Source organism: Siniperca chuatsi, linkage group LG15 (genome assembly GCF_020085105.1).
Source record: "Siniperca chuatsi isolate FFG_IHB_CAS linkage group LG15, ASM2008510v1, whole genome shotgun sequence".
NCBI classification, from domain to species: Eukaryota; Metazoa; Chordata; class Actinopteri; order Centrarchiformes; family Sinipercidae; genus Siniperca; species Siniperca chuatsi.
In genome coordinates, this window is record NC_058056.1 from 25,596,118 (window position 1) to 25,622,656 (window position 26,539).

A 26,539-nucleotide genomic window follows, 5' to 3' on the forward strand; every position below is an offset into this window, starting at 1 on the left:
AGTCCAGTCAGTTTTCCACGGACTGACTGACTAACATCACTACTGGCTACAGCGGACTACCCCTGCTCTTGAAAAGCGCTTATTGGTCGGGTCTCTGTCTAGACCTGCTTTATAGGAAAAGTGCAATGAGATATCTTCTGTTATGAATTAGTGCTATATAAATAAATTTGAATTATCACCTGTCATTGCTTGCCATAATATAATAAAGACACCACTATTACTACTACCTAGTTCTCCACTTTCCTGTGTTTTGCATTTGGGTCCTTAAATCTTGCAGTATATGACAGCAACGTAGAAATACTCAAGTAAGGTACAAGTACCTCAGAATTGTACAGTAATTGAGTAAATATATTAGTGATTTTTCACTACTTTAAATCTAATAATATACAGTAGCCTAATATATTCTGCAGAATGTGTACTTTTGATACTTTTATAAGTACAAATTTTGAATGGATGACTTTTACTTGTAATGGAGTACTTTTACATTGTTGTACTGGTATTTTTTACTTAAGTAATAGATCTGAGTGCTTCCATCGCCGCTGCTCAATCATTAAACCCATTAACTTTTGACTCACGACCTTGAAACAGGAGTTCACGGGAAGGACTTACATGCAGCATGGTCGCAATGACTTAACGCCACATTCCAGGTAAGAAAAAGAATCTACCTGTAAACTGATTAGGGTTTACAAGAAAAACTAGAGACATGTTCACAAATCCTGTAATGAGAGCAGTTTAGACTCTCTCTTAGACACTCCTTCTTCAGGTTATACCTGTCAAATCATTAACTCATCCTCTATTTTTGCAAACAATGATCAAAGCAGAAGCAGGAAGGTGATCTTTCTCACGTCCTTGTGCCCGAAGAAGCTGGCTGCCTTGCTTTAAAAAAGACCCAAACATAAATAACCGCTTGCTTTTTACCCCATTTTCACCCTCCTGACACAGAACTTGGCACCAGACGGTAAACTTTTCTTTTTTGTGTGTCTGTTCCTAACCGGTTGATCATTAAAGGTAGAGAAAGTGAAAGCAGGTAGATAATAACACAGCGGAAGGAGGGCTGGGAGTGTATTTTGTACCGAGCGCAGGTAAGGAGACACCTTTCTCTCTCTCTCAACATAAAGTATGAGTCTGTAACTCTTTAACTTAGTGTACAGTTTGAATGCACGGGTCACATATCTGTCTTCGCGGCCAAACAGAGGGTTTTGCTTCAGTCTAGTGAGAAGTTTGCTAATTGACAGTTTGGTAAAACAATGGCGCTCTGGAGTATTACAGCAGGTTGTTCGGTGTTTATTTCACCAGCAAACACTGTTGTCAGCACATTGGTAACTTTTTAATGGGTTGATCCTGAGCTGTTTTAAAAATAAAAACTTCTTCGACATAAAGCATGACTTGACAGGCCTGTATTATATACTATTATTTATTAAATATAATACGTATAATATAATGGAGTTCTAATATCTGTTTTAAATCGGTAAAATGACTTCACTATAGAAAGGAAACTGTTCCTTTATTATAGTCCATTATTTTAGTAATTTCTCAGAAATGAATAAGACATTTTATGCAAATCATATTATTATTATTATTATTATTATTATTATCCATAAAAGCAATGTATTGGCTAGTAATGGTTAATTTAGTTTTATATCTTAATGTCGGCCCTTGTAGACAAATGGGGAAATGTTTTGGAAATAAAAGCAATTTTTCCTGCATATTATAATCTTGAATATGTACATATAGGCTAAAAAAACACCCATAAGCCTCAACTGTCATCTTCTTTTTTCAGTTCTCTTACAAACACTGAAGAAATCTATATTTTGCTAGGGGTAAAATCAACAGTAAAATGTTCTTAAAAATTCAGGTATTGAGTACAGATGATTTTAATAACGTCCTTGTTTGCTGTATTTTAAATAAAGAGGCTAACTTTATTGATATTTAACAGACACTTCTACTTGTGCACAAAACTTGTGTACTTCTTCCCGCCTTTGCTGAAGGGTCAAATGAATGAGTGCATCTAAACAAAAGGTGTGGTTAAATTGTAGTTTCACTGTAAACTACTATGGTAAAGTAAAGAGCATTTCTTTCTTTCACTGACGTTATAGAGCGACAGAAGCCTACTTTGACTTTACAGACAAAACAATTCTGTTGCTAAAATAAAATTGAAAGTATCTACGTGTTTAGATACCAATCGGCCGAAAGAATGAAATCTTTATCTTGAAATCTTTTGAAATATTTACATTCAACTGGTGGTAATATTTCACTGAGTCAAATTATGAGACATTACAAACTCATGATGTTCTGCCAGACATTTTAAATTCTTCTGGAGATCCCAAATATCTACACATTTTAAACAAATTTAAATGGAGTCTTTGGTTTGAATATGAACAGCTGGAAGAAGTTAATACACAATATATTTGATGCGGTCAGGCAGTGTGAAAAATAATAGATTAAAGTTTAACTTAAGTGGAAATAAAAGGGGAAACCTGGATGTTATTGGGTTAATAACAATTTAAAAAAATGACAGACTTTCCTTTTAAATTAATTAAAATGAATATTATTGTAGCATGTCATGCTACAATAATATGTATGGCACTGAAATTAGCTATGGGTTCTTTACAGGACAACTCTTAATCATTAGTATTGTTTTCTTTTGTTTATTTGCACAGGTTAAAATCATACAAATGACAGAAACAAAACTGGAAGCTAATGTGCAGGGGGAAAAGCCAAAAAGGACCTGTATAATACAGAAATGAACACGATAATGCATGAACAAGAACATATAATGGTAGTATAACAAACAAAACAAAAACAGAAACAGAAATGCTACATAAGCCTCTGTATTGTTAATGCTAATCCTGACCTGATACTTTATGGTAGATAATGTTGTGCTTGCATCTCAACCACAAATCACTGTGATTACTGATTTGTTCGATGCCCAATTCTTGCTTCTTTTTAGGAGAAAATAGAAATATAACAAAATAATTTTTTTACACGAAATAATGCAGAGAAGATGGAGGTGATTATTTCCGCACAGAGTAGTGCCTGCAGTCTGTGTAGAGAGATTCTAGTAAGAAAATCAACCTAAAGCTATAAAGGTGAGGGGGACAGAAATAGTGTTTTGTAACGTTAGGGGGACATCCCCAGTGGAAATTACGCTGTTGAGTCCTTGAGTACAGTTTCAGGCTGCGATGTTATCTGTAAACAAAACTGCTCCTCCTGCCTCTGCTGACTGCAGTCACAAAACCCAAAAACACACCTTAACTGCCGTTTCACACACTCCTTAGCACAGCAGGCAGACACTTCCTGTGTTGGCTTTAACCTTTTATCTGATGTTGTTTCCTCACAGTTGGATGTTATTTAACGGGATGAAATGTCAGAAATGATGGACAAATCTACTGAAAACCCAGACGAGGACAGAGTGTCCCTCAGGAGCAACGGGAAGACGCCGACCAACGGTGTCACAAAGGAGCCGCTGAGCAGGCTTCAGACGATACGAAAGAGCATCCGGCAAGTGACTCAGAAGAGCCCACTATCGTCCGGAGGCAAGGGGTCAAAGGTCACACCTAAAGCAGAAACGGACGGCAACGAGTCGGAGTCACAACCGCCTCCGTCACCCAGTGAGTACCGTCATGGCTGTCATGAAATCTGCTGTGAAATAGGATTTGCAGGCAGGTACAGTAATAAGGCCTCTGAAGGTGAGATTTGGTGTTTGTGTGCCGGCTTATCTGGCCGAAAAGTCACCACGAGCTGTTTGGAACACATTTTTAAAGTACAGTATCAGGAGTGGCTGACATTTTCAGCCTGTGTGGCACCGGTGAGTATTGAACTTCGAACCCACTCAGCTGCAGAGAAGTGCTTACTGGAAATATTATCTAATAGAAAATCAAAAGTCATATTTTTGTATTGAATTACCTGTTTTATTGAACCTGCTTTGCCTCAAATGGCCTCCTCTGATTCTCCTTAAATTAGTGATTGCCTACATTCCCCAGAACACCCACCAGAAAATGTGTGTGAACTTGTTCCACTCAGCTGTGGGTGATAGTAGGTGGAGGGAGAAGTAGTGTGGGAATATAGTTCAGAAAGAACAAGAAAGCCAGATTTTCTGAGCCAAGCATCCTTAAGCTTTACTAAAAACAAAACCTGTCATCCTGCTGTGGTTGTAGTGATCTCTGTGTGTCTCCTACGATAGATTATATTTGGTTTGTTGAGAATCAGTGCAAAACAGCAATGTTGTTTAATTCTTAGAGACTCACACGTTTCCCCCAGGAAACCCTGAACTCATTAAATATGTGGCCTTTGCTGTGTGATATAGCACCACTGCTTGTTTTCCTGAAGCTTAATAAGCTTAAACATTATATTTCATAAAACTGTAATAATTTGTCTTATAATATATGTCAGCAGAGATGCTCTTTATTACAGGTGAGGTGGGACACCTCCACAATAAAACCCTGTCACCTCCAGCTCTCTCTGAAGAGTTTGCAGCCCTCACCTCTCCATCCACCATCTTTCCCTTTTTATGACTTTTATATCTTAGACTTGAGTCTTGAAGTAAAAACGTAGTAGTAAGTAGTATAGTCTTAATGTGCATGACAACAGAAAGGAGTAAAAAAATACACCAAATGGTGGCAGGAAAGCAGCAAACATTATCAATAGCTATTTTTAAAAACTGTGTTAAAGTGTTTTAGTGGTTGATTTTCCCTTTAAGGCAGCGCCATAAGGCTTTGACAGACAGCAGTATGTCAGGAAAACAATGTGCACGGTGTCCTAGCGTTATATAATTTCTGCAGCATTTAACAAGGTTACAGTGGTCCATTTTAGTCGTGCACATGAGGTGATTTCATTTAGAGTGGATTCTTTTAAATCATTGTCTCTGTCAGCAGAAATTAGGACAAACTGCTTTCAAAACTCTACTGTGACTTTCACTTTTACATTCTGGATCTGAGCCAAAGTAATCGGTCTGTTTTCATCATGACTTAATGTTTGCATTCCTCCGTTGGTTTAGTTGTAGGTCACTGTAGGACAAAACACTGCCAAGTCATGCATTTCCCATAAATGCAGATATGAACCTTAAGAAAATGAAACCCTATCAATTTCAAGACTGATTTCTTTCCCTACTGACGTGACAAAGACAGATTGTGAAACTATGGATCCAGTTTACTGAGAAACTTTCTGCTGTTATCAGCTGTCTGTCTCTGCCTCTCTGTCAGGCCTGGGTGCTGGCTCTCCTGTGACCTCTCCTCTGAAGAATATTGGAGGCTTTTTCCAGAAAAAAGAGGACGACAAGGTCGACGTCGGTCCAAAGAAAAAGAAAGGTCTGACACGTTCAAAGACAGGTAAAGCAATCATTTAATACTGGACCAATTTTTAATATCAATAAGTCTGCTGGCTGCTAATATTAAAGTTCTACCAACTTTTTTGATCCACATAACTTTCACCAAAACTATGCAGATACCCAAATAAAGTATGTGGACACTTGCACATTACACTCATATTTGATTGTGGAACAAACTGTGGGCATTAATCTGCAGCTATAACTTCCTCCACGCTTCTGGTTTCAGTCTTTACACCACAAGAGCGTTACTGAGGTCCAACACTGATGTTGAGTGATATTTGGCTCGCAGTCTGCGTTAAAGCTCATGCCAAAGGTGGTGGATGTAGCTGAGATCAGGGCTCTGTGCAGGGCAGTTCTGCCACACCAAACTGGGAGAACCATTTATTTATGGAGCGCTGGCTTTGTGCGTGGGGGCATCGTCATGTTGAAACAGGAAAGGGACACAAACTGTTGCTAGAAAGTTGGAAGCACGCTATTGTCTAAAACATCATTGTATGTTGACACAAGCTCCATTTTAGAGCATCTCTGAAGCTTCATGTCATGTGATCTTCATCAGCAGATGGAGTTTGCCCTGTTGTGCAATTGTACTGTTGATGTTTAAATTTTCATTTTGCCTGAGCACTTCAACGCACGACTATGGAACTTTTGAAAGAAGAAATCACACAATCTTCCCATTAGTGTCATTCATAAGCACTAAAAGCCTCTCCCCCCCCCCGCTGTGTAACAGATTGCTGTGTAACTTTAGTTTGCTATAACTTTTCTCTACTTGTGCTTCTGTAACACTGTTTTAGCATTTACAGGTATCCAGTAATTGTCACTTGTGGTTCATCCATGTTGGCGTAAACGTTAACAACTAATGGACCTTGTGGTGAGATTTTTTTCACGGCTGTTCCAGGGTCAAGAATAAACTTTAAATCTCAAAATCATTGTATGCTGTATCATTAAAATTTCCCTTAATTGGAACAAACCATGAAAAACAGCCCCAGACCAAAAGTACACAAAAGAATGTAGAGAGGGGGTGTGTCCACATACTTTTGGCCATGTAATGTATTTTAAAGGTACAATATGCAGCTTCCCCCCGTTTTCTGCCCCACAACACCAAACTTACCATGAAAAATGTTTCACAGCAGACATCTCGACATGTCAATGATAAGGGTGTATTTAATAATATTACTAGTTACATTACTAGTTTGGTTGACCTGGTATTGTGCATGCTGGCTCACTGACATGCCCTTAACTGTTATTGATTACGCATGTGCTTTTCATGCTATGACAAAGGCCTATTATTGGTTATACAGTTGATATTGGCAAAAAGTTCATTATCATGTTATCAACATTTTATTAAACGGCACCTCTGTAGTGGCGTGGTGGACAGCAGCACATACAGTAAAAAAACAACCACAGTCCATTAATTGAGTGATTTTGGACATTAGGTTGTAGCAATGGAGGGAAAACAGAGGACCAGAAATCACATCTGGGTCAGTACAAGCCAACTGGTCACATATTATTTATTGCTGCTTTAACATAAACTGTGTGTTGTTCATTCTCAGATCTCAATATGGGCAGGGTTGGTGACTCTCTCATGAAAAGAGGAGCGTTCATTCGTCGAAGCCTGAATTTAGGCACTAAGAAGGACAAGGATAAAACCTGCACACTGGAGCCGCTCTTCCCCGTCTCCGAAGACTCAGCGGAGAAGGAGAAGGAGAAGGAGGAAAAAGAGGAGGAGGATGTGGTGTGGGAGGAACTCGAGGAGTTTTACACACTGCCAGAAATACCCCACATACCGCTGTCAGGTACACTCTTTCTCACATGCTCTTTTAAATCTTTTTACCCAAGGAGGGTTTGCTGATGTGCCCTGCTTTAAGGCCGCCCATCACCTTCCCTCTGGCAGCCATATTGGAGGACAGAGCTGTCGTCAATATCATGTTTCTGTAACATGCTAATGTTTAGCACAGTTTATCTTTAGCATGTCATGTTTGTAGCTATGTAACATGTATATGTTTAGTTCGTAACGTTAGCATGTTAAAGCTATGTTAAAGGTAATGTTGGAGAAACTAGCAAGAGACAGCTATATTTATCCAACTGAAAAAAATCCCACCCCCTCCCTTCAGGCCTTCCTCCAAAGCCACTCCCCCAAAACACAGTTTCATTTCATTAGGGCCAAATTAAAAGATCGGCTGGGCTCATTACAGACCTGCGACAGCCACAGATACCGGATATCTTTCTTTTTTTCCCCGAGCATTTGATTTATTGATTGCTGTCGGGATGTAAAGAGAATTTCAACAAATATAACAAAAAATGCTTCTGAAACACATTACCTCCCTAACTTTATCATTTTCAACCTGCAGTGATTGATTTTTGTTGGCCACTTGGCGGCAGTGGAAACAAGTAGCGAACACAACACTGACATATCATTTTGTTAGCAAACAGTTGCTTATTTACACATCCAGCAGTTACGGAGCAACATGATCATTCATTTGGAGTCGTGTTTGTGTCGCCTGATGAATGTAAGTCCAATATTCACTCTCTTTTAGCTCTGTTTTTGGTCTCTACCAGCTCCTGAGGGAAACATCTGGCTCTTTAGCTGCTAAATGCTCCACTATGTTCACCAGCTGGTCTCTAACTGTGTCTGTCTGCTGTTTGCTGCTGAGCAGGTAGTGAACAGTGAGTTTTTACTGTGTTTTTTCCTCTGAAAACGACACTATTAGAGCAGTGAGAGCGAACCAAAACAGTAAAGTTATGGGCTGGACAGATAAACAATGAGCTGAAACTCATTATAAAGCTCCGTAAAGCTGCACATTCTGTTGAAATATTGTTACATGGTTTTCATATTGACATCTGATACGTTATTATTGTAAAAATATTGATTATAGTTGATTTAATATTTCAATTACTATTTTTTAGAACACTGGCTCTGGCAAAATAAGTCCACAAATTACTTCCCTTTTTTGCACATTTTTCCAGCTGGAAATTTGAAGCTTTTGATTTATTTCTCTTTTATGATTTCACTGTAAGAGGAACCGTTGCCTCTCCTTCAGGTATATTCTGATTTGATGTTCAGTTGCTTATATTTGCATTGATTGTCAGATTGTGTGGAAAAGTTTATACATGTGTCCTTCAGTTTACATCAAAATGAAGTGCCAACCTTGTAAGTATTTAAAGACATTCGTAGCTGCAAGGTATGAATGCAACCTCTTCAACGTTATGAATTGGCGCTATATAAAAAAAATTTAATTGAACCTTTTCTCCCGATGTTCCCAAACATTCTTCCTGTCTTTCCGTGTCTGTACATTCAACTTTCTTCTTTATCTTTCTTTGTTTTGACAACAAAGGCAGCCAAAGATAGGAATCTTATGCCTGGTGTAAATACACAGGGGTTCAGTTTGTTTGTAGACACTGACACCACAGTCAGTGTCTAAATCCTGCCTTACAGAGAAGTCATTGCTTTAACTGTTAAAATGACAGCCACAAGTGATTTCTTCTGATTTTAAGAATTTAATTTCCTCCCTGAGTTTCCCTGCTGTTCTTTCTCTCTGATTTATTGAGAATAAATCATACATTGTTTTACAGGACAAATAAACTAAGGAAGAGTAACAATGTGTCCTCCCTTGCCTCTATCTTTTCTTTCCTGGAACATTTAAGCTCTGCAATTGTTTTAAACCATTTTAAGAGATTCACCATCTTCTCTATTTTTTCCCAGTGATGCAGATCAGTAAGCTGATAGAGACGGAGGTGCTGGAGGAGGCTCACCTGAACCTTATCGCGCTGCGGCAGGAGTTCCAGCAGGAACGGGAACAGTGCGACGAGGACTCGCCCATGGAGCTGGCCAAGAAGGAAAAAGACCTCAACCTTCTCTATGGAGACCTGAGGAACAAGGTGAAGACCATAGTGCGCGACTCCAACTCTCTTCCCTCCAGAAACAAAGGGCTGCTGGTACCCGTGTCCCGCATCATCCAAGAGGAGGAGAGGAGAGCTGAGGAACCCGGCGGGTTTCCGGGCAGCTGGATGGAGGCCTGGAGGGAGGCGGTGGGCGAGGGGGTGCAGGTGAAGGTGGAGAGCATTCACCTGGAACAGAAGGAGCAGAACGTCTCCTGGTTGGCAGTTCATCTGGGTCTGCTGGGTAAAGCCATCGTGGAGGACTTGGAGAGCGTGAAGAGGGAGCTGCGAGGGTCGTACCCACCCAGCTTTAAAGTCTTCAGCACCTACGTGAAGAGTTACCACAGAGTCGTCGGGCAGCACCTGAAGAAGCTGGAGAAGCAGGTGACGGAGCTGAAGGATCTGTACGCTCTGCTGGACTGGATCATCAACCGCTACAAGAGGTCAGTGAACATGGGCAAGAGCAAAATCAGCATCATCAGTGTGGATTAGATTATTTATTATATATATTAGATTATATTTTCTCCACAACAAATCCCATGAAAAGACAGAAACCAACAATGAATGTATCTCTCTATCTGCTCTTTTCCTTCCTGTTTGAGTAATGTTTGTTAAAAACTACAGTGAACAGCTGTTTTTAGAAATTAGAGCCTTTTAAAAAAAATGAAACTATATATTTGTGACTTGTTTTTAAGGATTTACATCTTCAGTAAGAGCCAGTGAGCTTGGAGCTAAGAGCTGCAGACAGGGGTTTCGGTTCTGGTTTTTCATGGGATGTTTTTACAATAAGAAAAATAAACAATTAAGCCACTTTTGCCATTGTTCATAGGGGCATGGCCATATTAACCTGTTAGGGGGCCACAGGGCAAAGACTTGATGTTGGGCCCTTACTGCCCCCCCACCCACCACCCTATGTGCATGATGTGTGTCCTCCTCCTATGCTGCATTCCAGACAACTAGGAACTTGAAACTTTCTGACCTCATACTAGAAAAAGTACAATGGAACGCCACTTAAACTTGTGAACTCGGGCAAATTCATCTACCCCGACTTCACGTAGAAGCAGTTGTCTGACATCACATAACAGCACCCATGGAAGCTCACATTAGGCTACATTTCAATCAATAGGGGAGGGGAGTAGGATGTAATTGTAGACTACAGTATTGTATTAGGCTAGTGAATGGAATATGAAGATAAATTTCCGAGTATAAAAGTGCCGTAAAAATAATATGTATAATGGCGTCTGTTCATGTATCGTTGTTTCCTCTGTTTCATTTGCAAGGAGGCTGCACTGCTGAGAGTTCAGTTCAGTTTTTTGTTTACGTTTGACGTCGTGCACCTGTAACGCTTTGAGGTCGGAAGTTGGAAATTTGAATTGGGAAATTCCCATGAAAAACCAAAACCAAAACCCCTGTCTGTGGCTCTCAGCACATGTTCCCATTATACCCAATGCAGCCAGTACTCCTATGGTGTAATAATACTTCGTTTGTGGTAATTTGATTAAATAAAACTTTATATGCATCATGTGAGCACAATACAAACAGAAATACTGTTGATACTGTACTTGCATTAGTGGTGCAAATTCCCAAGCAAATGTGCGATTGATCAAATTACTAAAACCAATCGACATGCAGTGAACCTGGTGAACAGTTGCTTGCTTTGCCTGGTTGGAAATCTACCTTTACCTGGCTAATTTTACTCACCTGTGTGATTAATAAAATCTGGGGTCACTAGGATCAGCCGAGTAGGAAAAAAAACACACTTGGTCAGACAATCAACGTAATGTAAACAACACAGTGATGTAGTGTATGCTTCTTCAACCACATTTTAGCACACACAGCACTTTGCTAATGCTAATGATACTCACAGAATCAGTGCATGCACTTTTGCCTCCATGCAATTACTAGACAATGGTACGAAACATATTAGGAAAGGAAGATAGAGGGAGATGACATGCTGTCCTCAGTCCTCAGCCAGACTCGTGACATCTTGGCCACATGTCGCAGACTGATTGTCTTCCTTTAGCAATGTTTATAGTCTCAAACTTGAAGGAAAAACCCAAAACACGTCTAAAAACACATCTCGACTGCCCACATAAAGATGTGTTCACAGATGGTGCAGACAGAGATGTTTAAAAGATACCAAACACACCGCCACAGCACCAGAGTGAGCATGAGAGGGGGAAGCAGTTAAGTTAAGAGGCAGCACTGCTGACATTATTTGTTGAATCAGGCCACGGCAAACCAAAAAACTGTGCTTGAAACAACATTCGGGAGACCAAAAATAAAGCTGATCTGATAAAAAAGAGGCACAACACTCTCTCGAGGCCAAAATGGAAAAATTTAAATCAGGTCGTGTCCACATTTCTCACAGATTATGTAAAGTAGCATCCTAAAAAATAAATAAGTACTGTGAAAATTAACTCCATCATCACATTGTGCACTGAATGTTGGGGATTTTAATTAAACGTATAAGAATGATGCATCTTGTTACTCAAGTGCAGCATTTCTGGGGAACATGTATGTAGAGATAATTGTATTCCAAAAAATGTTAACAATTGTGTTTTGCTCCAAAGCCTTATTTCAAGATCATGTTTCCAAAATACCCTCATGCAACATCTGATGAAATCTGAATCTGCAGAGTTTTTAACTTGATTTCTTCCTTCCCCCGACATGAAGCAACATGTCTTCAGCATTCTTTGGTGCCAACAGATCGCAGTATCAGATATGTCGTTGAATGTAGCTTGTTTCGCCCCGACAGCGAGAGGATCATGGGAAGTTTCTCCCTGCAGCCGGACATGAGGGATGAGAGCACTGATCTGCAGCTGGAGGCCGACTTCCTGGTGCAGCTGAAGGAGAAGTACTGCTGCAGAGTGAAGGTGAGGAACACACTTACTGTCTGTATTTTGTCTGGGAATTTGGAGATTTTAGCTGCCTTGGAGAGTTATTAAAAAACGTACACATTTTTAAAGGCTGATTCCAGTTTCAGGATTCAGTATTTCTCCACAAGAGTTAAAGTAAACAGGCCCTTTAGTCCTTCATGTTGGGAAATAAAACGTAATGTTTCCGTTATGGTCCCCAGACCTTCATTAGGTTAAATTCAAGATGAATTCAATGAATTTTACCTGATGATGGTCAGGGTTTTTGGACGTGTTCACACCTGTCTATAAAAGGTTGTAGTTTTCTACAAGATACAAAAAAGGGGGAAAAAAGAATCGTGGTCAAGAAAACCAAAGACATAACCAAAGAAGAAATCAAGAACCAAACCAGGAAACAAACTGTTGATGTACTTTCTGATCATTTGTCTTCTGTAAAGTCATGACGTTTCCTAAATCAACATCCAGGATCAAATCTTTTTGCTCACTTTTCACAAAACCAAAACATAACTATAAAATATAGCTGGAAATGTAATTATTTAATTTTTGAGAGGTGAGCTTCCCTCCAGTTTGGACACTTTTATTTTGAACTACAAAATAAAAGCACAAAAGCCTCCTATTTGGAGACTGAAGCGAATTTTATAACACACTAAGCCATAGTCTGTTTGTGATGTTTAGGCTCCTGTTGTAGCTGATTCATGGCAATGACAATAAAAATTGGATCACTAAACGTTTGTAAATTATTACTAGTTCTCGTGATTATAACTGAGTATGTTTCCAGTCGCTGAGGGAAGAGGACCCAAAATAGTGTAACTCTTCAGTATTAACTTCCACCTCGCTTCTCCATGTGTTTGTTACTGCAGGAGGAAATGAGATCTTCACTGGACAAACTTGTTGATCTTGAAAATGAGGAATTTTGGAAGGACGGCAACAATCCAGAGAAGGAGGAGGACTTCCTCGAGTCTCAGATTCACATGGACATCTGGACGGTACGACACTGCAGTACCTGTTACATAGATAAATTGGATATCAGGGATGAGATATCACATGATGCCTTCATGTTGTGTGGTCAAAATCAAACATGTCCTTAAATTATTACCTGCAAAAATCTGAAAACTTGCTCAAAGCTAAAAATAATGTATATTTTATTATGAAAGTACCATCAAAACCATCAAGTAAGACATACTATAGTTAATGAAAGCACACAAGAACATAAAATACATAGGAGATATACTCTCATATTAGAAGAAATGTACTTCATTTTGCTTAAAATCATACTTTAAACATAGAAAAATATATCTTTACTATTATTATTATTATACTATAATGTTCAACTATTTCTATATTAATAAATATAAATGTAATATTTGTTTCAAAGTATGTAGCTTAATAGGCTCGAGTTAATGTGTTTTTGTAGTTTCGCGTGATTTTGTTATTTGTTTTCTGTGTTTTTTTATAAATTATGTGTATTTATTTTTGTGGTCGTTACTGTTTGTTTTTCTTGTACTTGTCTCATAAACACAAAAAAACCAAACAAGTCAATGTCCAATTAGGGTGAATTTTAATTTTAATTTGTGGACATTTAAATTAGATGTAAACAGAAGTCTAAATGACAAAAAGGGGATTATATTTCTCATTCACCATGACGCAATGTGGTAATTCAACCATGTGGGGGCAGCAGAGAGCTTCATATTAATCTCGTTGTTATGCTGGCTGTTTTCTCTCTACAGAGGGTGAAGGGAAATGTTTTGCACTCTCGACAAATTGATGCTCAACTGGAACAGAAAGTGATATCTTCCTGCCTCGAAGAGCTCAAACAATTCCCCAAGAGGTACATTAACACAGAGACACATATATACCTTTGGAAGATGCTTTATGTGACTGAGCACGGGCCTTAAAGTTGTAATCCTTAAAGGGACAGTTCACCCCCCAAATCAAAAATACATATTTTTCCTCTTATAGATCCATTATATTCAAATGCAGACATCTCTACGGCCGATATCTCCTAAACTCGGCAGCTCACACCTAAACAATCTAGATCAGGGGTGTCAAACTCAAATACACAGTGGGCCAAAATTTAAAACTTGAACAAAGTCGCGGGCCAACATTGAACAAATGAACCTTTTAATATGGACCCAAACAAGTTTTCCTTTAACATTGAATATGGAACAAGCAACGCTTATTACCATACAATATACAGTCCCCGACAAAATTATAGGGAAATGAAAATATTTGAATTGACATTTGCTATAAAAATAAAATATATTTATTTTTGATATTATTTTTATGTATTTTTTAGTTTTCTATATGATGCAATTTCTTTTATAAAAAGATTTTAGAAACTTTTTTTTATGTTTTTATTCCGACAAAAATATAGGGAAATTAATAATTTATTGACTTTCCGTGCCCAAGAATTACATCTGAACACCTATCTGGCATGCTAAAAGAAAGACTTAACTGAAACTCTCCATTTCATAGTGTCGTCTAATGTTGTACTCCTTTAGTTAAAGCCACGTTGGCTCTACATAAGAGACAAACAGGTCTGTCTTTTACACATGTAAACAGATATTCTGCCTGTCCGAAAAGCTCCTGTTTTCTGCCTTTCTTTTCACCATTTTTGGGAAGGGGTAGCACAGTGACAGCTGTAGCATGAGGTCGCTATGACTACTGTCACAGAGGAAAGGGCGTTTCTGGGCCCAGAAACAACAGCAGAGCATTATGGGATTTGTAGTATTAACGGTGAATGCGCTGTATAATACCGGCGGGCCAGCTCTAGTAGTCATTTGGTATTGCCTCGCGGGCCAAATATAATTACACTGAGTTTGACACCTATGATCTAGATGGATAACAGGGAAGAGGAAAAATATGTATTTTGGATTTTGGGGTGAACTGTCCCTTTAAGATTTCAGGGATGGTAAAGGTAATGTTGGTTTGTTGTCCCCCACCTTTGGTCCAGACTGAAATATCTCAGCAACTATTGGATGTATTGCCATGAAATTTGGTTAAGACAATAATTTTCCTCTCAGGATGAATTGTAATAACTTTGGTGATCCCCTGACTTTTCATCTAGCGCCACCATCAGGTCAGAATTTCAATTTGTCCAACTATTTTTTTTAACCAAATACCTGCAAAACTTTTAGGGTTTAATGATCATTAGCAAGTGTTAGCATGCTAACAGGCTAAACTAAGATGGTGAACATGATCAACATTATACCTGCTAAACATCAGCATGTTAGCATTGTCATTGTGAGCATGTTAGCATGGTGACATTAGCATTTAGCTCAAAAGCATCCCTACACTCTTAGCCTTGTTATAGTCACAGTGAGTCAAACGATTATGTGTAGTGACACAATGATGAATTATCACAAACTCTTTTGTTTTTTCCCAAGTCTTTAGAGGCCCCTAACTTATTAACTCACCCTATAAGATATTTTAATATCTATCAGAAAAGTACTTGAAACTGTCATCATTTTTATCTTCTGACAATTCAGAAGGAGGTCAAAGGTCAAATGTCAGTAGCGTGCCAGAAGTATACGTAAAGCATTCTGTAAAGTCAAACACTTCAGGGAAGAAAATGCCACTTGGTATACAATGAAAGCGGGGGGGTACCTCCCCACAGAGGAACAATCCAAAACAAACACAAGTCAGGATCCTGGCCTCTGTGCATAACCACATAGTTGTGTGATTTTCCTGTTGAGTAATATGAGAATATTTCCTTTGTCTGATTTATGACTAATACTGTTTTTAACTGAATCACGCAACTCCACTGTGCAACAGTTTTGCATTCAGAAAGAATACCATGGGTCATAAGATCATGGGTCTGTCCTCTCCACCATTCTTTAACTCAAAAACAAAAAAGATGAGATGAATCCTATTTGTTTTATCTCTGCAGCAGCAAATGAAGCAGGATAAAGTAAACCTAAACGTGTGTTTGCGTTATATGACTTGTTTCCTGTAAAGTCCCTTTTAGTGTTGAAGAGATTTGTGGATAAAGATAACTTCACTGCATGTTTATGGACTTGAAGGGTAAATGTTATTTAAACAGGAAGTCCATTTAAAGTGGGAGTTTGAAACCCTCTTGGTCGTCTGGCAGGCTGAATCCACCTCTCTTCCTCTAACAGAAGTCTCCTCTTTCCTCTGCAGATTTGAGACCGAGTTCAGATGTCACTGCAGTGCTCTCAGACCACAGCCTCTCTGGACTGAGTATCTCATAACCTACATCAACAGCTTCACTGCTTTACAGTAAGTCACATGACTTCCTGAAATTACCCATGAGGCACAGTGCTAAACTAGCTTGCCTTGCTAAAACCATAAATGGGGCAACCTGCCTCCTGAAAAAGATCTGCCACCCGATTCATTCAGTGAGGTTCTGTTGGGTTTTTAAATGTTTGTTTCCTGCTGTAGAAGAAGCAGAAATGATAGTACAGCTGTACTGTAGCTGTACCTGTTATAAAGAGTAGAATCTAAAATGCACCTTGTTTAGAAGTGTGCTAAGCTAACCGGAATAAAAGAAAATAATGCTTCTGGGTTGAGTGTTTTATCGTCAAAATATAAGAAAATTAAAATATTAACTGAGCAAACCAACAGCTGTGGAAGATGGTGAGATGTGCTTAATAGCTCACGAAAAAGCTACTAAAAGTGGACCTTGATTTAAGACTTTCTTGCTTACTTTCTTCCACGTTCAAATGAACTTATGAGCTCTGCTTGTAACGTGTTTGTGCTTTTATTTTGAAGGTTGCCCACAACAGAAGTTGCTTTTATATAAATTATAGAAGGTTTATCTAATAATCCTGTTATATTTTGGTTTAATGGCTTTAAACCACTGATCTTAAATTGTATCCTTGTTTCTGTATCTTGATAAACAAACTCTAATGCAGAAAAGAACCACTTAAAAAGATTTGGGAGGATGAGAGAGTGAGCTTTTGCTTGAGTGATTCATCTCCGAGCTATTTTAACTCTGCTGGGAGATTCCCAGCATTCGTGCCAACATAGTTCTCATGAGATTCAAGCACAAGACTGTTTCTTTAATATGCACAGCAGAGCCCTACTTAAATATGAGGTCATGCCGCTGTAAGAGAGAGGACAGAAACGTGCCAGCCTTGGAGAGAGTGCCACCTCACGTGATTTCGGGGAATCAGGTCGTGCGAGTGAGAAATGCTGCTGTTATAGGTGGAGGAAAGATTAAGTGCTGAAATTACATGCCTGCTGAACCTCAAATCCCCCCTCCCCCAGCTAATTCTGTCTTTCAAAACGAAAGTGGATGTGGGTTGCAGCGGGTCGTTCAAGGACATCGTGAATGGTGTGTGTTTATGGCTGCAGGTGTAGCTGCGGATTTAATGTCTGCTTTCTATTTCTTTTGCTGCTCTGAGGTTTTAGAAGCACAAGTGGTTGATTTCAGTTACAAACACCAGCAACTTCCTGTCACCTTCTTAACACTCTTACACCACACTCTTCTGGGTCTCAGTCCTGTAGTCCATGACATTTACAGAAAACAAACAAAAACGCTCCTGAATTAGAGGTCAATGTGTGAGGAATTATGTGCAAGACCTCTAAAATGTTGCATTTGTTGTAATGTACAGTGATAAAAACATGTTTGTTATGAGTTTGTATATCAAATTTAATTATATTTAATTCGCCTCATGGCTTAGGGTTTAAGATGCCAAATTTACTAGTAGTAAGTGTGAAAATATGTTATATATGCTTCAGTCTTGATGTCAAACTGTGTGAACAGCAGTGGTGGAAAAAATTCAGATCCTTCACTTCAGTAAAAGCAATAATAGAACAATGTAAAAATACCAATACTATTACTACTAAGTATTATCAGCCAAATATGCTTAAAGTATCAAAAATAAAATAACCTATTCTGCAGTAAAATTCAATTCAATTTATCTTTATTTATATAGCGCCAATTCATAACAGAAGTTATCTCATTGCACTTTTCTATAGAGCAGATCTAGACCGAACTCTTTATAATATTATTTACAGAGACCCAACAAATGTCTCCTGTTGCTGATATATTATTATGTCGGACATTATTAGATTAATACTGATGCATCAATGTTAGAGCAGCGTTTTACTGTTGCAGCTGCTCGAGGTGGAGCTAGTTTGAACTACTTTATATACAATTAGCTATTTGCTAAAGCTAATTGCTTTTTGGTGAAACATTTGATAACTTTACCCCTTTGAGGCTTGAAGTTATTTAAATGAAACCATCTGAGAAGTATTAAGGGAAATCCTTTTTTTGTGTAACTACGTGCAACTCATGGATTGGTGAAACATGTGACTTGTGCTGAACTAAAGTAAGTTAGCTGTACGTCACCAGAGTCACCAGTTTTTGTCCTTACTGAAATGCTTTACAAAAGTCAAATATCTCATATAATCTATAACCTGTCAATGATTAGTGCTTTTCCATTTTCTGCTGTTTTTCCTCCCGCAGGCAGCACATGGAGGAATACCAGGACGCCTGTCCGGATGAGGTGGAAGGGTTCAGCAAAGAGGTGAAGTGGCTGATTGTCAGGCTCACAGAGGAAATGGAGGACCAGTTCAAAGAGGATGTCAAGGTGCAATTACACTACAGTGGATAAGGGGTTTTCTAAGTGAAAGTCCAATTCTGTTTTTTATTGATTTATTTCCTCACTCAGAGAGCAGCCATTTTCTTTTGTGGTTTCTAAAGGGGAATTGAAAAAAGGGATGCTTCTTCTTCTTCTTCTTTTGAGTTTTATGGTAGTTGGCATCCATACGTGTGCATAACCGCAAACTGCTGGATTAAAACAGCTTCACAGTGTAAACTATTTACAGTTGTCCTTCCCAGATCTCCTGCCTCCTCTACATACTGCAGCAACACGTCCATATTCCTGACAGCAGAAACACCTGAGGGGAGCTCCCTCACCCTGTAACACACATAATCTAGATCCACTCTTTCCGGCAATTCCCCCTCAAAAGTCAAACTGTCCTCTTTCGCAATCTTGCCATCTTCATCCTCCCGAAATGACCCGGCCTTCACAGTCAGTGGCACGCCGCTTACTACTCCCTTTTTCTTCACTACTGATCCGAGTGGGAAGCAATTCACACTGCTGTGATCTCCAAATGCACGAATCTTCAGGGATCTATCTCTCTGACTCTTTGGTACACAGTCCATGATAACCATCCCACTTCTTGTTATCCTGACCGACCTTACATCTCCAACTTTCCTCCTACAAACTTTCTGACCTCATGTGGATCCTTAAAAATCCTGTCTGTTTTGTGTCAGCTACCATCCCAACAAGATACAATCCTCCTCTTTCCTCATCATCTGATTGGAATCACTGTAATTCCCTTCTTCCTTTTCTTTTTAATTTTCAAGGCCTCATTCCTAATCTCTTGCTCCAATTCCTTCTCTGACTCCATTTCCTCCCTCAACAACAGTGGTTGAAATACAGCTCAGGTCAAGAAATGTGACAGCCGCCTCACTAATGGTTAAAACTGTAAACCAGCACAAAAATGACAACTGGCAACATAAACCACCATGTTCTGAACAGACACATTACAAATACTAACAAAAAGTAACATTTGCATTTTGGAACATAAAACTTAGTCAGTCCAGCACTAGGCATGATGGGAATTGTGGGCCATCTCACAGATAATTGAGGTTGAGGATCTTTTAACACCCACAATCCCTGAAGAACTCCTTGTTCCAAAAAGGGTTCTTTGGATGGAACCCATAGTCATACAAAGAACCCTTGAAGAACCCTTTCTTCAAAAAGGGGTTCTTCAGAAGCAAATGGTTCTGGGTGTAACCTTAGCCCTTCAGGACAAACTCTTTTGAAACCCTTATTTCTAAGAGTGTAAGACAGAGGCGGACTGATAACCAGTTGTCCGATCTAAAAGACAAAAATCAAGGACAAAATAATTTCTTGTTGCCTTTGAAAACCGTTACAAAAATGATTGATCTGCCACCGCTATGGTTAAAGATTTGGTTAAAGTAAGGGAAGGATTGCGGTCGTAGTTATATAAAACCAACACAGACTGTTTGCAGGAAACAGGGTACAAACAGCCGTTTCCGTTGTAAAAGTTGGACACTTTTTATGTCCAACGATCCACTCTGACCTCCTCCCCGAGAGGTTTTGCATTGCATTGCATTAAAGAAAATATAACACAAAATAGAACACAAAATATAAACATACGTCATTTTAAGTGTTTGAACAAACAACCAATGTTGTTTCTCTGGTGATGGCAGTCTCTGATCAAAGTACAGAACAGCCGATGGGACAGTCGACAGTCAACAGCCACCAAACAAACTCGAGTAGCCCAGATTTACAATCACAATAACAATCACTGATTTGAAAAACTGAGAAATATTTTTCTGCAAGGCTGCAACTAACAATTCTTTTCATTATGAATTAATTTGCCCATTATTTCCTCAATTAGTTGATAAATGGTTTAGTCTTCAAATGCCTTGTTTTGTCCGACCAACGGTCCAAAACTCAAAGATATTCAGTTCACGTATGACGAATAAAAGCAGAAAATTCTTAAAATCTAGAGGCTGAAACTAAATCATTTTGGGAATCTTTGCTTGAAAAATGACTCTAATGATTATGCGATTATCCATATTTGTAGCTGTTTTGGAAGACAAAGACACACAATGTCCTGCCGGTAGGGGCGTCAGATCAGAAATCACTAATTGTATAAGAAGTGTTTTAAAATGGAGGTTTTTCACTTGGAACCTTTTCTTTGCTGTTTTCCAGCCGTATCTGAGGATCATGATGACGAGGAAGTGGCTCCGCAGTGACAAAGAATTTAAGCAGCTTCAGAGTCGGACAGAGCTGCTTTCTCAGCACTGCGCTCTCATGAGGCCTCCACACGTCCAGGTGAGGAGGAGGAGGAGGAGGAGGAGGAGGAGGAGATGGACTGGAAATAGCCGTCGGGGGTGATTCCAGCAAATACGAAGGACTTTATTTACCAGCCAAACCATTTTACTTACAGGAAAGACCCCCACATCTTAATGATAACTAGTTACCTGCCAAAGTGTTGGATATGATCCGTTAAAGTTCCCAGCAAGGGCCAAAGAATTCCTGGCATTTGTCCCATCCTCATTAGTGTGATCCTCACCCAGTCTTTACATCCTGTCATAAAGTTAATGCTTTTCCTTCCATTGTTATTCTTATGTTTCACAACAATCATTCTTAGATAATATTATTTAATACATTTACACAGTACATGAACATTTTAACACATCAATTTCAGACAAATCCCACATGTGGACATGTGGACCTTCAACAAATTGCCTTAAAGGTGGGTTATGCGATTCTGGAGAAATCCAATACCTTGACAAATACCATGATATAGAGCGAACAACAACACAGCAAGTAACATAACTAACGTTAGCTAGGTTGTGGGTTAGCAAACTGTCGCTACAGTTGCTGCTGCGAAGCTAACAGCCAGAGAGGACGAGACAGTTTCCCAGAGCCGGCACAGCAGCTCCAGACAGCGACGCTCACAACTCTCCTGCTACTATAGCTAACATCACAACAACAGCATATCTTGGCAAACTAGAAAGTGAGCTGAATGTCCGCGGGCAAGTCATTTAACGTTACCTGACACACAAATCATGGCTGGAATAGTGTTGTGTGGCTCGGGCCGAGCCACTTTGTTTGTTTCCCATTTACAGAGCCAGGGCTGAGTACAAACACCAGAGTTTTATCTCAGCGCACACACTGAACGGACAGCTAGCGGACTGTGAGGAGATATTTGCTGAATTTGACAAAAAAAGTGTACTGGATTAAAATCGCATACCCCACCTTTAAACAAAAAAAATGTTAGGTTTGGCAGCCATGTATTTTTAGGGTTAGAATTTAATGAGGACAAAAGATGCAGAATATCAGGTAAAAATACATTTCAGTTACAAGTTAACTTATTTGTAATTGCTTTGGAAGTCAGAAGAGGAAATCTTTATTTACTTCCAGTAGTTCCAGAAGTTCCAGTGAATCAATCTGTGCACCATTGTTTTTGGACGGATGTTGCGACTGCAGAAAACAGTGAGGCGAGAGCATTAACCCCAGGGCAACAGTCACGAATGAATAAGTGGAAGTGGAGGTGTTTGCTCAGATGATCTGGTGGCTGCTGGTCGTGTGACGGAGTAATATGCACACATATTACATTTCCCCTTTTTTTTGTGTCCCTCCTGTTATTCTGCAACATCATTCCTTCCGTGTGTGTTTGTGTTTCCCGGCAACAGGAGTTCGCGAGCCGATTGCATTACCACGTGGTGAGGGAATACATCGGCCAGCTGATGAAGAATAACTACTCATGCAAGAACCGCAAACACGAGAAGGCAGCAGGAAAGATCCGTCAACAGTTGGGTGAACTCAGAGATATGTTTGAGGACATGGTAATAAACTTTTTACTTCCCCATCAACATAAACAGCATCTTTTCTGTTTGGCCTGCAAGTTCATAAGGAAAAATAGCTCGAGTCTCGATGCAGTAAACTTCAAACCATTTGGTGACCCAAACAGGTTTAATGGAAGTGGTGGAAAGTAACTGACTACATTTACTCATGTATTGTACATACGTTCTTTGAGTTACTTGTAATTTACTTGAGTATTTCCATTTAATGTTACTTTATATTTCTACTCAACCACATTTCAGAGAGAAATATTGTACCTTTTATCCCACTACATTCATCTGACAGATATAGCTACAGCTGTACAGATTCAGATTTTTAAACACAACAATACAGTGTTAAAAATTAAGCGTGAAATTAAATGGTTCTCAAACCATTATGGCTTCTGACCTGTTACAAAGTTGAGGCCCCTTTTTCATATTTCAGATGTTTCTAAGTTGTTAGCAGAGTGATTTCCCTTCTAAACTTCTCACATGGTTTCATTTCAATAACTGTTCGAAGATCAAAGAAGTAAAATTATCCAATATTTCACAAAAAAATCAAAGATTATAGAAAAGTCCAGACCTCTCCCATTAATCATCTCACGACCCAAGACAAGATTTATCTTGCGACCCTTTGGAGGGGTAGTTAAAACTAGCTGACATTATATCAAGTAGTTTAAACTAGCTCCACCTCGAGCAGCAACAACAGTAAAATACTGCTCTAACATTGATGCATCAGTATTAACAATCTAATAATGTCACATTTAATAATATATCAATCACTGCAGAATGAGTACTTTTGCTTTGGATAAAGCACATGTAGCTGATAATACTTCTGTACTTTTACTTAAAGGTCCAGTGTGGAGGATTTAGTGGCATCTCGTAGTGAAATTGCAGATTGCAACCATTTGAATACCGCTCACCTGACCTCCTCTTCCAAGCATGTAGGAGAAACTATTATAAACTAATGAAAACATACTTATAAATATTATATTCCATTTCTGCCAATAACTCCTCCTAAATGTTACATAGCTATTGGCAGAAATGGAATAAAATATTTACGTTCAGGTAAGTACGTTTCAAGTACGTTTTCATTAGTGTCACCTGAAAATAAGAATCGTTGTGTTTTCATTACCTTAGAATAAGCTGGGGGTTTTTTTTCCATGGAGGTCGCCATGTTGCACCGCCATGTTTCTACAGTAGCCCAGAACCGACAAACCAAACACCGGCTCTAGATAGGGCATTTTGCGTTTTTCACGAGTTTCGCGGCCACTGTAGGTTCTCCTACTAGATGCCACTAAATCCTACACCTTGGACCTTTAAGTGACAGATCAGAGTACTTCTTCCACCACTGTTTAAAGGGATACTTCAGTGATTTAGCATTGCACTTCCATAAAGTTGGGATGAATAACAAGAGACAGATGGAAAAAAGAAATCCGTTCAAATTGTAATCTCCAGGCCTCAAGTCAAGATAACTCTGAGGAGTCATCAGAAGTTAGAAATCGCCTCCAGAGTTAGAGAAGACATCATACAACAGCTTTCACAAGCTGAATTATACCCCCCCTTAATAATAAACTGACCTTTATGTGTAAAATTTGTGATGTTCCCCTTTAAATGTGTGTATTAAAGGATGATTTTTGGTACATTTTACTTCAGTACAGTGTAAGAAAGTGTCATTTATTAATATTTATTTTGCTGCCAAAATCCAAAATCCACCTGGTCATATTTTCTGGCATGGTGTGGACAAAAGCAGGGGGGGATAGGAAGTAGAGTGAGTAGGGTTGTAAACATAACTGTTTCATTAAAATTAGCTGTCAATATCATAAACTGAGGAACAGAGGGGTTTTTCCCCTCAAATTTATTCTCGACAAACAACAATTTGCATGTTTTTTAATTACATATTTTTTAAAACTTGTTACCTGGTGATAGTAAGATTGGTCATGGTCACGAAAAAATAAGGTTCATGTGTTGATAACAATATTCTTGCTTCCTTACATTGGAATAATTGGGTTAAAAGTAAATATAAGCACCACTAAATCCTAATTTGCTTGTGGTTGCCCAGGTGAAAATCACACCAATTACAGTTCAAAGGATTCAAAACATATTTCAACTCATTATTTTTGATGTGTTTTTTCTGTCGTAGAAGTCGACTCATGAGTGGCTCTACCCTGTAGGAGACGACCTGAGCGACATCATCACACAGAAAAACAAGGCAGACATAAAGAACCATCTGCAGCCTTTAGTGGAGCATTACCCAGACTTCAGGTGAGCATTTCTCACTCAGTTAAATTTTAATCATTACATATGGCAAACCTGGTTTACCAGTAGAATTCACTGCAGAAAATCTTTAAAACAACAAAATAAATCCAAGAAAAGTACATCTTTCTATTGATTAAAGCCAGGCAGACACTGTATGGATTAAGCCTGGTTTTAGATTTCAGTCACCCCAGACTGATTTTAGAATCGGGCTAAATGTCTGTCAGATCGGTTGTCGTTTGATGTGCAGTTTGAGGTCACGACTCCTGATTAATCATGACGATCTGCGATCTGGCTCTTGGACTATTGGCTGTCTCTCAGTTTGCAAAGACAAAGTCTGCAAAATAACTATTAACTATAGCTATATAAATGGAGTGAAAAGTACAATATTTAAAAATATAAAAAAAATATAATAAAAATATAAATACCTCAAAAGTAAAATAAAGTAAAGTAAAATACCTCAAAAATGTACCGTACTTAAGTACAGTACTTGAGCAAATGTATTTAGTTACATGCCACCACTGGCTAAAACACAAATCATACTTGTGTATCTCAGTGCTTAACAGATGGCATAAAATCAAGTTTTTTCTTTTCTTGGTGATTTTTTTTTCCTCATTTAAACTTTCATTAAAGCTTCATAAAGTATGTAACATGAGTAATGTGAGGGTGAGTGATGATATTACCAATGTTTTTAGTCTGCCGGTGTGACCATTAGAAAAGTACTCAACAGTGGTTTATTCACATACTGTAGGTCATATTATCCAAACAGATTCAAGTATTCTAGTTTTATACAGCGTGAAAGTGGCCCTGATCAGAATTGAAAATGTCAGATGCAAAGTGATATTTTTCTGTCAAGATTTTGACTGATTTTATCTGTAGTTTAAATATATTCATGGTCAACCAACTTATCCAGAAGCTTCAGAAGAAACCTCCGGTTCAACCAGGTATGAAGACGACGCTGAGTGATCAGCTAACAAGATTAACATCAGCTTTTACTGTAACAGCAGAGGTTGGTTTGGTTCAGTAGTTTATGTGCTGGGCAGCTCACAGCCAGCCAAGGTCAAACAGGGAGATTTCCCGTCCACCAGTTTCTAATAAAATCAGGCTGATTTGTGAAACATTCATGGAGGTTACCAGAGTTCTGCGACATGTCTCTGTGGTAAAAAGCAGCTCCTTTGTCGCTCTAAACAAGCCAAAATGAACAGACTTTGATACAAAAAACCATAAAGAAAAAAGCCCAGAGTGAAGACATTTAACCAACATCCTGATTTTAATCTCTATTTGAAATGCTTAAAAAGTGTTTCCGCTTTGTAATTAGGGAAGTATGAGACAAAGGTGCTTCTGTTAAGAGGGAGGAGAGAGAGGTCAGCAGATTAAAGCCATGCAGGAATCCCCCATTTTAGACTAAAAGAGCCCCAACTGGACTTGTAATAATGTAACCAGGAGAATGAGGAAGTGATGATGAAATATCAACAAAAAAGGTGAACAAAATGAAGTGTAAAGTACGATTTAGTTACTGATTTATTCAAAATAGATAGCAGCAATCATTTGGCTGCCTTCGGTGTTTACATAAATCTCCCCTGACATTTGTCATAAGGAAGCTCCAGTCCAAACACAGATAGACACAACTTCTGCAAGGTTTCATTACACTTCTAAGGAAATGTCATGTTTTTGGTTTAATACAGATGAAAGAGGAGCGGGCCATAACTCAGATGAACTGAATAGTTTACGTGGAATATGTTCTGTACTAACCAGAGTTATTGGCCGTGACACGGTGTCGACCTCTGCTCTGAAATCATGTGTTACGAACATCTGAACGGCATTAAACCAAACTGCAGACATGTGAGA

General features: G+C 38.8%; 1 protein-coding gene across 3 annotated transcripts in view; it reads left to right on the forward strand.

Moving 5' to 3' along the window:
* The first annotated feature begins 549 nt into the window (after nucleotides 1–549).
* Nucleotides 550–26,539, forward strand: part of exoc3l4 (exocyst complex component 3-like 4) — a 31,352-nt gene continuing 5,362 nt past the window's right edge. The window contains exons 1-13 of one of the 3 annotated variants that reach the window (XM_044167075.1): nucleotides 550–647; nucleotides 3,341–3,611; nucleotides 5,202–5,327; nucleotides 6,877–7,119; nucleotides 9,027–9,645; nucleotides 11,961–12,078; nucleotides 12,939–13,064; nucleotides 13,806–13,906; nucleotides 16,219–16,317; nucleotides 18,512–18,635; nucleotides 20,799–20,921; nucleotides 22,289–22,441; nucleotides 24,579–24,700. In XM_044167075.1, coding sequence (XP_044023010.1) covers nucleotides 3,365–3,611; nucleotides 5,202–5,327; nucleotides 6,877–7,119; nucleotides 9,027–9,645; nucleotides 11,961–12,078; nucleotides 12,939–13,064; nucleotides 13,806–13,906; nucleotides 16,219–16,317; nucleotides 18,512–18,635; nucleotides 20,799–20,921; nucleotides 22,289–22,441; nucleotides 24,579–24,700 — 2,201 coding nt within the window. In that variant the 5' untranslated portion in view covers nucleotides 550–647; nucleotides 3,341–3,364. Of the gene's footprint in view, nucleotides 648–797; nucleotides 1,083–3,340; nucleotides 3,612–5,201; nucleotides 5,328–6,876; nucleotides 7,120–9,026; nucleotides 9,646–11,960; nucleotides 12,079–12,938; nucleotides 13,065–13,805; nucleotides 13,907–16,218; nucleotides 16,318–18,511; nucleotides 18,636–20,798; nucleotides 20,922–22,288; nucleotides 22,442–24,578; nucleotides 24,701–26,539 lie in introns of those variants that run through there. The other 2 variants (XM_044167073.1, XM_044167074.1) reach the window with 2 other exon arrangements.